The 12,344-nt window shown below is 42.6% G+C and overlaps 1 protein-coding gene across 9 annotated transcripts in view; it reads left to right on the plus strand.

The window, feature by feature from the left end:
- Positions 1 to 12,344, plus strand: part of myt1l (myelin transcription factor 1 like) — a 438,397-nt gene that overhangs the window by 324,270 nt on the left and 101,783 nt on the right. For all 9 annotated transcript variants that reach the window (XM_033021668.1, XM_033021673.1, XM_033021674.1 and 6 more), the window contains one exon: positions 2,111 to 2,361. In XM_033021668.1, the coding sequence (XP_032877559.1) occupies positions 2,111 to 2,361 (251 nt within the window). The remainder of the gene's footprint in view (positions 1 to 2,110; positions 2,362 to 12,344) is intronic.

Here is a 12,344-nt window from a genome sequence, read left to right on the forward strand (position 1 = left end):
CATATTCCGATCACTGCTGCTGCTTGATAATTCCACCAACAAAAGTGCATCTTATTTGCTGGAAAATGACATGTACTGTATGTTAAAATTTGGTTCATTTTTTTTAGGACAGCATGAGAAATTATGATTTGAATTGTTAACTTCTGTCTGAGCTTACATCTATTTTAATGAGACTGAACAAGTTGCCTAACTGAACAAGTTGCTTAAGACAAATTTAATTTCCTCGGTAATAACTGGAGAATGAAATCTTATCAGTTAACCAGCATATTTTCTCCTTCCTTAAGGCCTTTCAAACTACTTCCAATGATCTATATATTTTTCAAGACGTACAACACGTGCTCATGTGTTTACAGTTTTACTTTTGTGGGGCCATTTCTAATTGCTGTGTCGATGTATGTGCACTTGTGACTCCAGGCTTGTCTGAAATCAGGTCTCTTCACATCTTGCCGTGCAGTCTGACCAAACTGCGGCTGGCAATTTGGCTTTTGGAATCAGGTCTCCACTTGGAAGAGGAGTAATTTAGGACATGTGGCTCACCAGAGAGGAAGGATTTCAGCCTGCTGAGGGCTGGAGAAGGAAGCTGAAGTGGGATTTGTCGGCATGGGCTGGGTGGCCGACAATGGAGAATATAATAAACCTTTGTTTTAACGGACCCCTATATAACAGATTTTGGTTCTAGCGGATGGACCTCCCCATGCCACCCCTGGCTTGCATAGACTCGGATTCCTGCACAGCCACCACCAACAGGACGGGCTCAGTCACCATGGGGCTCCCTCCCCTCTCACCAGTTGCCTTCTTCCTGTTGACCGTGGCTTTTCTTGCTCCACGGTTGTCACCTCCGCCTTCTCCAGTTGCTGTGTCCACTTGGCCTCTTCCCACCACCACCTCCTCCTTGTCCCCTGGATCCGCCAACATACTCAACCTTGGACGATATTAGCAGCTGGGGAGGAGAAGGAGGAGGTGGCATCAGTGGAGGGGGAGCAGACAAAGCGACAGCTGACAGGGAGAAGCTGCGGCTGGTGCGAGGGGAGGGAGCCACGCAGTGACCAAACAGTGCCTTGTAGTTGGCAGTGGCCTGAAGAAAGAGCTGATGGCTATGGGCTACAACGTGAACCCCAACAACAGCCGCATGACTGTGCGGTAGCTGGTGAAGAAGAGCTTGCTAGTGCAGACCAGTGGCATTGGTGCCTAGTTTTAAGACGAAAAGACAGAAGGTGCTGGAGTAACTCAGCAGCCTAAATCAGTCTGAAGAAGGTCCCAACATCACCTATCCATGTTCTACAGAGATGATACCTGACCACTGAGTTACTCCTGTACTTTGTGTCCTTTTGTGTATTAATCATCATATGCAGTTCTTTGTTTCAACTACATGCAATGAGAAAACCTTATTCGGCAATAACGGACACTATTCCTCTTCCAATGGACCATTATAATGAGGGTTTACTGTATATAAAATAATGAGAGGCATATGTAGACAGTCAAGACCTTTTTCCCAGGATGGAAGTATCAAATATCAGAGGACATAGCTTTAAGGTGAGAGCAGCAAAGTTTAAAGGAGATATGTCGGGCAAGCCGAGTCTATTACACAGAGAGGTGAGTGCCTGGAACGCACTGCCAGAGGTGGTGGAGAAGGCAGATATGATAGTGGTATATAAGAGACTTTTGGATAAACACATAGATATACAGGGAATGGAGGGATATTGATTATGTGCAGGCAGATAGTTGGTCTTGGCATCATGTTCGGCACAGACATTGGGGGTCAAAGGGCTAGTTGATGTGCTGTGCTATTCAATGTTCTATTTTAATCTCGTGGTGTCTCATTATAATGCCTGGAATCAATTACTTCATACCATGGTTTATCTGAAATCTTCAGATCTTCACTGGTTTACAGGAAGTCCTTGTTTAAAATCGATGGTTGAAACCCTCCTTAAGACACTGGAAAAAGTGTTTTGGAGATGAATAAGTAATGTATTGCTACAGTAGAATGCCAGAATTGTGCTTTCACGGCCAAATTTATGTTAAGAAAGAAACGATGTAAAATCTTGTTGCTGACATTTAGTTAATGGAATAATTAGTGGTCATGTGTTCCCTTTATTGCTTGTCGTTGCAGCAAAGCGATTTTGTAAGAACTCCAGTTCGGCCAGCAGCACGACAAGCAGCTATGCTCCCAGCAGCAGCAGCAGCAGCATCAGCTGTGGCGGAGGCAGCAGTGCCAGCAGCACCTCGAGCAAGAGCAGCTTTGACTACACACACGATATGGAGGCAGCACACATGGCAGCCACCGCCATACTCAACCTGTCCACTAGGTGCCGAGAGATGCCACAGAATCTCTCGACCAAGCCTCAGGATCTATGCGCCAGGGTAAGTGATGTCCTTTTCAAGGTTTGTAGGATGGAACTGTGCAGATGCTGGTCTACACCGAAGATAGATGCAAAATGCTAGAGTAACTCAGTGGGTCAGGCAGTTTTTCTGGAGAAAACGAAGAGGTGACGTTTCGGGTCGAGACCCTTCTTTAGACTGTGGAAGGGTCTCAACCCGAAATGTCACCTGTTCCTTTTCTCCAGACCTACCAACTTACTCCAGCATTTTGTGTTCTTTTCAGGGTTCTTCTCTGGTGTAATTGGCAATCCTTGGCTTCCCCTTTGTCACATACAGCTGTGTGCATGTGTGTGTACAAACCTAAGCACAAAGAAAATCCCAATGACACTGTGTAACATATAAAGTGCTGCGGCTTCACTGAAGAGTCTGGCAATTGATGCTTTGTTCTATGAACCTGAACTTTTGTAAGGATTTTAATTTACCAATTTTTGATTAAGATTCATTCTGCTTCATTCCTCACAATCCTCTTTCAGGTAGTAGAGCAAATGAAAATCCAGTTTTGAGACCGACTATCACCCCCCCCCCCCCCCCCCCCCCCCCCCCCCCCCCCCATATCTGCCTACTTGGAAAGTAAGATCACACCCCTACTCTCAATACTGCATTTTAAGTGTATAGAGCAAGGCATGACTCCACCAATCTCTCTCCTGCCTCACAGCTTAGAACATTATGGAATGCAACTACAATATGAAGATTTGTTCAATTTAAAGTAACTCTGGGAACTCCAGAGGCTGTACAAATCTAAGGCTTCATAAAACCTTTCAGAGTCGTGGAAGTGGAGCTCTTTGAAAAATAATTCATGTTCATAAATTCATAAGTTATAGGAGAAGAATTAGGCCATTTGACCCATCTAGTCTACTCAGTCACTCAATCATGGCTGATTTATCTTTCCCTCTCAACCGCATTCTCCTGCCTTCTCCCCATAACCTCTGACACCCGTACTAATCAAGAATCTGTCAATCTCCACCTTAAAAATATCCATTGACTTGGCCTCCACAGCTGTCTGTGGCAATAAATTCCACAGATTCACCACCCTGTGACTAAAGAGATTCCTCCCTATCTCCTTTCTAAATACACTTCCTTTTATTCTGAGCCTATGGCCTCTGGTCTGAGACTCACCCACTAGTGGAAGCTGGTGGAAACATCCTCTCCACGTTCATCTACAACCATCTCCATACTAAGATTTTTCTTGATAAAGGCAAAATTTTTAAAATGCACAGCTAACAATGGGAGATAGGAACAGAAGCAAGTTCTTTATCTCTTTGAGATCAATGTGTTAGTACTCAAGAATATACCTCATGCAACAATTGGATATGCACCCGAGAAATGTACGTAATTAACTGGCTGCTACAATTCATCATTGTAGCCACTGCCCCATGATTGATAGACTTGGCTACAATCACAATATGGCTCTTAAAGTCAGCATTATACTCTCTGAGATGTCCTGAGCTCTCGTTTTCAAGAAGCATTCCTCTTGCAGTTCCTCAGCATGCTTTTTTTTCGTTTTTCTCTGTCTTACTCAAGCTTTTTAAGACAGTTATTGTGTGCATTGGGGCCATACCTATTAGATACAGGATTGAGTTAACCAAACTAATTTTTTTGCAAAGTCCTTGTTAATGCATCTGAGCAAGTTTTTATTCTGCACTTCCAGAGAGGCTGATCTGTCTGTGCTTGAAACACTATATTATTAATGTTGCACTTACTTCAATATCTTTATCCTTTACATTTCTAATTATTTCTTAAAATCCAATTTTCTAAGAAATATGTCTTCTTCTTCACTTTCAGGTGATGTGAAAGTGACAATTGAGAAATCCTTGATAATAATAAGAATTTTTTATTTTTTTTTTTAAAAAGCTCACATAAGCTCCTTGATACCAATGCTATTCAGTTAAATCATAGCTGATCTATTTGCCCACCTGAGCATTATATTCCTTAATTCATTATCTATTGTAATTCAACCATTCTCAGTCAATCTCCTTCTGCCCTTTGGCACAGAGAATCCCCAATTCCTTCTATTTACAGATAATTTGCTTCACAATGTTCCTCCTCATTGCCCTGGCTTTAATTTTAAGTTTATGTTCTCTCAAACCTTATCCCTCTTGCAGCAAAGATACTTTATTTTCTCTCACCATTGCCCGCGTTTCTTTTTGCCAAAGTATCTCAAAACTACATGCAGTGATTTAAGCATTTTCTTGTATCACTCATGGGTGTGGCCAGCATTTATTGCCATCCACAATTGCCCTTTGGAAACTCGTATTTAGCCCCTTCTTGGAAAGCTACAATCTGGCGGGTAATATATTTGGATAGAAAGTTACAGGATTTAGTCCCAGTGATGATGAAGGAACAGTAATGTATTTCCTAGTCAGGTTGGTGTGCGATTTCAAAGAGAAATTTCTAATGGTGATATTCCCACGTGTCTGTTTCACTTGCCCTGCTGTAGCAGGGAGCGTGCAGAGATCTCCGCAGTACCTCTGCAACAGTCTTGACAAGTAACTGCAGTGCATTTCATGGATGAGACACTAAACATTGGTAGTGTGAAAATGAAATGAAAACTAAATGTTTAGGTCGGTGGTTGGGATACCACTTCATCGAGCAGTCTTATCCTGGATGGTGTTGAACTTTTTGCATATTGCAGGCAACTGGATAATATTTCATTGCATTCAATCTTGTGTACTGGAGATGGCCGAAAGGCTTTGGGGTATCAGCAAGTGAACCATTTGCCAAAGAATATCCAGTGTGTGCTCTGTTCCTGTAGCTACAGTTTATACATAGATCCAGTTCAGTTTCTCAGCAGTGTTGACCACCAGGATATTAATGCTAGTGAGCTCAGCAATGATAATGCTGTTGAATACAAAGGAGACGCTGTTAGATTCTTTTTTGTGGAGACAGTTATTATCTGGCAGTTGTGTGGCCTGAATGTTACTTGTCACTTACCCGTGGGATATGCAGAGGCACTTACGTTGCTGTGTAGAACATCATTTAATGAGTCCTGAACGGACCTGAGCATTGTTCAATTGCCTGTGGAGATTGTGACACAGGGAAGGTCATTGATGAAACAGCTGAAGATGTTTGGTCTAGGCACACTGTCCAGAAAAGCCTCTCTAATCATGTTTGAGGGATGAGGTGATTAACCTGCAATGGCAACATCTACGGAAGACAAAAATGTTGGAGAAAAGCAGCGGGTGAGGCAGCATCTATGGAGCAAAGGAAATAGACAACGTTTCGGGCCAAAACCCTTCTTCAGACTGTCCAGTCCAGTCTGAATAAGGGTTTGGGGCCCGAAACGTTGCCTATTTCCTTCGCTCCATGGATGATGCCTCACCCGCTGAGTTTCTCCAGCATTTTTATCTCCCTTTGATTTTCCAGCATCTGCAGTTCCTTCTTAAACATGGCAACATCTACTCTCCCTTGTACAAGATCTGATAGCAACTTCTGGAGAGCAATCCCCTGCTACATTTTGTTATCCACATTATCAGGACTACTTAATTGCTACACTCTGTCATAAGGCCATAAGGAATAGGAGTAGAATTAAGCCATTCGGCCTATCAAGTCTATTCCGTCATTCAATCATGGCTTTTATATCTCACCATCCTAACCCCATTCTCATGCCTTCTCCCAATAACCTCTTACACCCATACTAATCAAGAATCTATCTATCTCTACCTTATAAATATCCACTGACTTTGCCTCCACAGCTTTCTGTGGCAAATATTTCCACAGATTCACCACCCTCTGATTAAATACATTTATCTTCATCTCCTTCCTAAAAGAACATCCTTTAATTCTGATATCAAGGGCAGTCACGCACTTCTGAGGTTCAACTCTTACGTCTAGGCATGGACCATGGTTACATTGAGGTTTTGGGCTAAGAGGCACTGGCAGTACCCAAAATGAATGACAGATAAGATGATTATTATTATTAAGATTGAAGTTTCTGAGTACTTAGATGCACATCCATTATCCCTGGCAGATGACCGGGACAGATTTGGCCTGCACACCTGGCCAACACGTCATGCGGTCAACTGATTTCAGTAGTATCTGGCAGTGGTTTCAGTCAATGAACCATAATCTCCTTCCCTTTGTATCTCAGACCACTAAGAATGGCTATTGGTACCTAACTACAGTTTCAAATAGTTTATGTACTTGGATGCCTTGCTCTTTTTGCTTTGTTATGCTCCAATTTTTCATGATTTGGATATACTGTGTTTATACAGTCCAAGGTCCAGAATGGATCTCTTCATTCATAAGAATCCAACTGCCATAGTTTTGCTCACTTACCTCAGTCTCTTGTTGTCCATTGGATCTCCCTCGTTCCAACTGGACTACTTATTGTGGAGTTTCTTCAAAGTATGACAACTTTAAAGAAGCTTTCCTCTATGATGCAGGGTCTTGACCCGAAATGTCAGTAGTACCTCCCCTACCGCCCACCCACATATTCTGGTCGACCTATTTAATGCAGTGTACTAATTAGAAAGAAACACAAATAAGTAACTCTTTGATACAGGGAAAATATACGGTTCCTGGACAGTGGGAAAGAAGGGGAAAAAAAACTGAAATTGACGTAGAGGGAAATGGGTTTTGCAGTTATTAAAGAATAGCATTGGAATAAATTATCCTTTTAGAATGCTGATAGGAAAAGGGGGGTACTTGCTCTGAGGCCAAGCTAATAATGTCCAAAGTGCAGGGAACGATCTGTTCGAAATAAGAGAATGAGTTTGAAAATGAAGAAAAGGAGAAGTCTTACATGGCTTTACTAAGAAGAACGAGTAGGAGTATATGGGAGTCAATTACCTTGCAATGAATTTTGATTGAAAGCACATGCCCTGAAGTCAAGGCAGGAAAGGGAAGTTCAAATAAAGGGTTAGAAACTGGAAACGTTCGACATTCCTGCTCGATCACCTGTGATAGAATAGGAATATAATTATCAATGTATCAGAAAAACAGTTGAGAGAGAACCGGAGTAGTTAGGTACATAGAATGTTCTGCATTCCCTCAGAAGATGTAGACAAAGTCAAGACCCGGTTTGGTTGCCATGGCAGTTCCCTTGGCAGTTGATTCTCATGGCATAAACTATTTGCCAGTTCCCATGGCATGCTGGAATCAGAAAGAGAAATTATTTGTTGTGGTAACAACTTTAGTCAAAGAAGGATTGTGGTGATGGAGTCAATGGAAGGGAAGTTGGTTTGCGTGATGGTTTGGGCTACATCCACATTTCCCAGCAATTTCTTGCGGTCTTGGGTGGAGCTGTTCCCAATCCATGTTGTTATGTATCCCAATAAAATGCTTTCTACGGTGCGTTGGTAAATGTTGGTGAGGGTTGGTGAGGATTGGTGGGGACATGCCAAACTTCCTGAGGAAGCATGTAGTTACATGAGTTTTGGATGACCACAAGTTAATGGACAACAGAATTTGGCAAAAGTGCATGAGACAGTTATGTATGTGTTCACAAAGGCATGAACAATTCTTTCAACAATGGATAAACTGAGACATAGAAACATAGAAACATAGAAAATATTTGCAGGAGGAGGCCATTCGGCCCTTCGAGCCAGCACCGCCATTCATTGTGATAATGGCTGATCGTCCCCTATCAATAACCCATGCCTGCCTTCGCCCCATATCCCTTTACTCCACTGGCCCCTAGAGCTCTATCTAACTCTCTCTTAAATCCATCCAGTGACTTGGCCTCCACTGCTCTATGTGGCAGGGAATTCCATAAATTCACAACTCTCTGGGTGAAAATGTTTTTTCTCACCTCAGTCTTAAATGACCTCCCCTTTATTCTAAGACTGTGGCCTCTGGTTCTGGACTCGCCCAACATTGGGAACATTTTTCCTGCATCTAGCTTGTCCAGTCCATTTATAATTTTATATGTTTCTATAAAATCCCCTCATCCTTCTAAACTCCAGTGAATACAAGCCTAGTATTTTCAATCTTTCCTCATATGACAGTCCTGCCATCCCAGGGATCAATCTCGTGAACCTACGCTGCACGGCCACAATCACAAGGATGTCCTTCCTCAAATTAGGAGACCAAAACTGTACACAACACTCCAGATGTGGTCTCACCAGAGCCCTATACACCTGTATACAATACTCCAGATGTGGTCTCACCAGAGCCCTCTTTATTCCTATACTGAAATCCTCTTGTTATGAAGGCCAACATTCCATTAGCTTTCGTCACTGCCTGCTGTACCTGCACGCCAACTTTCAGTGCCCGGTGTACAAGGACGCCCAGGTCTTGCTGCACCTTCCCCTTACCTAACCTAACCCCATTGAGATAATAATCTGCCCCCTTGTTTTTGCCGCCAAAGTGGATAACCTCACATTTATTTATATTATACTGCATCTGCCACGCATCTGCCCACTCACTCAACCTGTCCAGGTCACCCTGCAACCTCCTAACATCCTCTTCACAGTTCACACTGCCACCCAGCTTTGTGTCATCTGCAAACTTGCTAGTGTTGCTCCTAATTCCCTCTTCCAAATCATTAATATATATGGTAAACAGTTGCAACCCCAACACCGAGCCTTCCGGCACTCCACTCGCCACTGCCTACCATTCTGAAAAGGACCCGTTCACTCCTACTCTTTGCTTCTGGTCTACCAACCAATTTTCTATCCATGTCAACACCCTACCCCTAATACCATGTGCTCTAATTTTAGTCACCAGTCTCCCGTGCGGGACCTTATCAAAGGCTTTCTGAAAGTCTAGATACACTACATCCACTGGCTCCCCTTCATCCATTTTACTTGACATATCCTCAAAAAATTCCAGAACTTTAGTCAAGCATGATTACCCTTTCATAAATCCATGTTGACTTGGACTAATCCTTTTAGTGCTATCCAAATGCCCCATTATTACCTCTTTAATAATTGACTCCAGCATCTTTCCCACCACCGGTCAGGCTAACTGGTTTGTAATTCCCCGTTTTCTCTCTCGCTCCTTTCTTGACAAGTGGGATAACATTAGCTATCCTCCAATCCACAGGAACTGATCCTGAATCTATTGATCATTGGAAAATGATCACCAATGCGTCCACTATTTCTAGAGCCATCAGGCCCAGGGGATTTATCATCCTTCAGTCCCATTAGCCTACCCAATACTATTTCTTGCCAAATGAAAATTTCTTTCAGTTCCTCTACCCCCTTAGATCCTCTGTCCTCCAGTACATCTGGGAGATTGTTTGTGTCTTCCTTAGTGAAGACAGATCCGAAGTACCTATTCAACTCTTCTGCCATTTCCTTGATGCCCATAATAATTTCACCCGTGTCCGCCTTCAAGGGTCCCACATTTAACTTTGCTACTCTTTTTCCCTTAACATATCTAAAGAAGCTTTTACTGTCCTTCTTTATATTCCTGACCAGCTTCCCCTCGTATTTCATCTTTTCAGCCCGTATTGCCCGTTTTGTTTCCTTCTGTTTCCCTATGAAAGTTTCCCAATCCTCTGGCTTCCGGCTACTCTTTGCTGTGTTATACATCTTTTCATTTAGTTTTATTCTATCCCTAACTTCTCTTGTCAGCCACGGTTGCCTCCTACTCCCCTTAGAATCTTTCTTCCTTTTTGGAATGAAATGATCCTGCGTCTCCCGGATTATGCCCAGACATTCCTGCCATTGCTGTTCAACCGTCATCCCTGCTAGGATCCCTTTCCAGTCTAACTTGGCCAGCTCCTCCCATCTCATCCCTTCATAATCCCCTTTGTTCAACTGCATCACTGACACTTCCGATTTAACGTTCTCCTTCTCAAATTGCAGATTAAATCTAATCATATTATGATCACTACCTCCAGCGGTTCCTTTACCTCTAGTTCTCTTATCATATCTGGTTCATTGAACAACACTAAATCCAGAATTGCCTTTGCTCTAGTCGGCTCCATTACAAGCTGCTCTAAGAATCCATAACAGGGGCATTCTACAAACTCTCTTTCTTGGGGTCCTGAACCAACCTGATTTTCCCAGTCTACCTGCCTATTGAAATCCCCCATCACCACAGTGGCATTACCTTTGTTACATGCCAGTTTTAACTCCTGCTGCAACTTACACCCTACATCCGGGCTACTATTTGGGGGTCTGTAGATAACACCAATTAGTGTCTTCTTGCCTTTACAATTCCTCAACTCAATCCCCAGTGACTCTACCTCATCAGTCCCTATGTCTTCCCTCGCAAGGGACTGAATTCCATCCCTCACCAGCAGAGCTACCTCCCCTCCTCTGCCCACCTGCCTGTCCTTTCTATAGGATGTATAACCCTGAATATTAAGTTCCCAGGCCTGATCCTCCTGCAGCCACGTCTCAGTAATCCGCACAATGTCATATCTACCAACCTCTAACTGAGCCTCAAGCTCATCTACTTTACTTCTTACACTTTGCGCATTCATATACAATACTTTTAATTCCTTATGCATCTCACCTTTCACATCGAACCCTATTACACTTGGCCATACTCTCCTATCCCTTTGTGAGCTTCCTTTCCCGTTAAATCTGGGGTCATTAACCATCCCTTTACTCTCTTTCCCTCTAACTCCGTCCTCGACTATCCCATTTGACACCCCACCCCCCTTATTCAGTTTAAAACCACCCGTGTAGCAGTGGCAAACCTGCCTGCCAGAATACTGATCCCCCACCTGTTAAGATGCAATCCGTCCCTTTTGTACAGTTCCCCCTTACTCCAAAACAGATCCCAGTGATCTAAGAATCTAAATCCCTGCCCCCTGCACCAGTTCCTCAGCCACACATGCAGGTCCCGTATCTCCCTGTTCCTGCTCTCGCCAGCACGAGGAACTGGAAGCAAACCGAAGATAACAACCCTGGAGGTCCTGCTTTTCAGTATTTTTCCGAGCTTTCTAAAGTCACGCTGCAAAATATTCATCTCCTTCTTTCCGACATTGTTTGTGCCGACATGCACTACCACTTCCAGCTGTTCACTTTCGCCCATGAGGATTTTCTGCACTCTGTCCGTGACATCCTGGATCCTGGCACCAGGAAGGCAGCACACCATCCTTGAATCCCATCTGTCCCTGCAGAAACCCCTGTCCGTACCAGGAGAAGAGTCAGACAATGTTAAGGAGATGAAAATATGTGATCTCAGAGTGATGGAGTAGCTATTGACAGGAATTCGTGACTGGGACCAAAGATAAATTAATTATTCATGGGGTGACTAATCGTTATATGGATAGAGCAAATTAAATTATGAAAGGTAAATTTGAAGTTGAGGTTATGGAATCTTTTCAAGACAATATGTTATTGTCTTGGCATTGGTGTGCTTTCTTGATCATTGCTTCATTGTGGAAATCCTTTATTCCATTAGTTCTAATTGTAGTTTGTGTCGTAAACCTTTATTTGATGCCTTCTATCGTAGAGAACAATTAAAACAATATGTTATGGATCCAACCAGGGAACAAACTATCTCAGGTCTGGTCATATCAAACGAGGCAGGATGAGGAAATGACCTCCGAGTAGTTAAAATCAAATGTAATATTCACTTTAAGGATAACAAACTTGAATCTGAAAGTAAGATCTTGAACTTAAAACCCAATAAATGTAATTACATTGGTGTGAAGAGGGAGCTAACAAAAGTGATTTGGGAATATAGCTTAAGAAGTAGATGAGCACCAGGAGACATTTCAAGAAATATGATAAGATTGTCAAGAAAGATACATATCATTGAAAAATAAGCACACTTAAAAAAAGGATCCATTTGGGCTAAATAAAAAAGTTGAAATGATGTAGGATTGAAATTAAAAGCGGTTAATGTTGCATCAAAAATTTACATATAAGGATCGGGCACAATTCAAGCATACCAGAATTAAAATCATTTAGATGCCAAGCCGAGAGTTACATGAAGTAGTGGTTATGACAAGCAAATAAGTATAAAGCAAACTAGTAGAACGAATAGTGATAAGTTCCCTGAATTGGTTGGCCTGCATCTTAATGTTCTATAAAAATGTCTGCAGAGATAGTGGATGCATT

The sequence above is a fragment of the Amblyraja radiata genome, chromosome 5 (genome assembly GCF_010909765.2).
Source record: "Amblyraja radiata isolate CabotCenter1 chromosome 5, sAmbRad1.1.pri, whole genome shotgun sequence".
NCBI lineage: Eukaryota > Metazoa > Chordata > Chondrichthyes > Rajiformes > Rajidae > Amblyraja > Amblyraja radiata.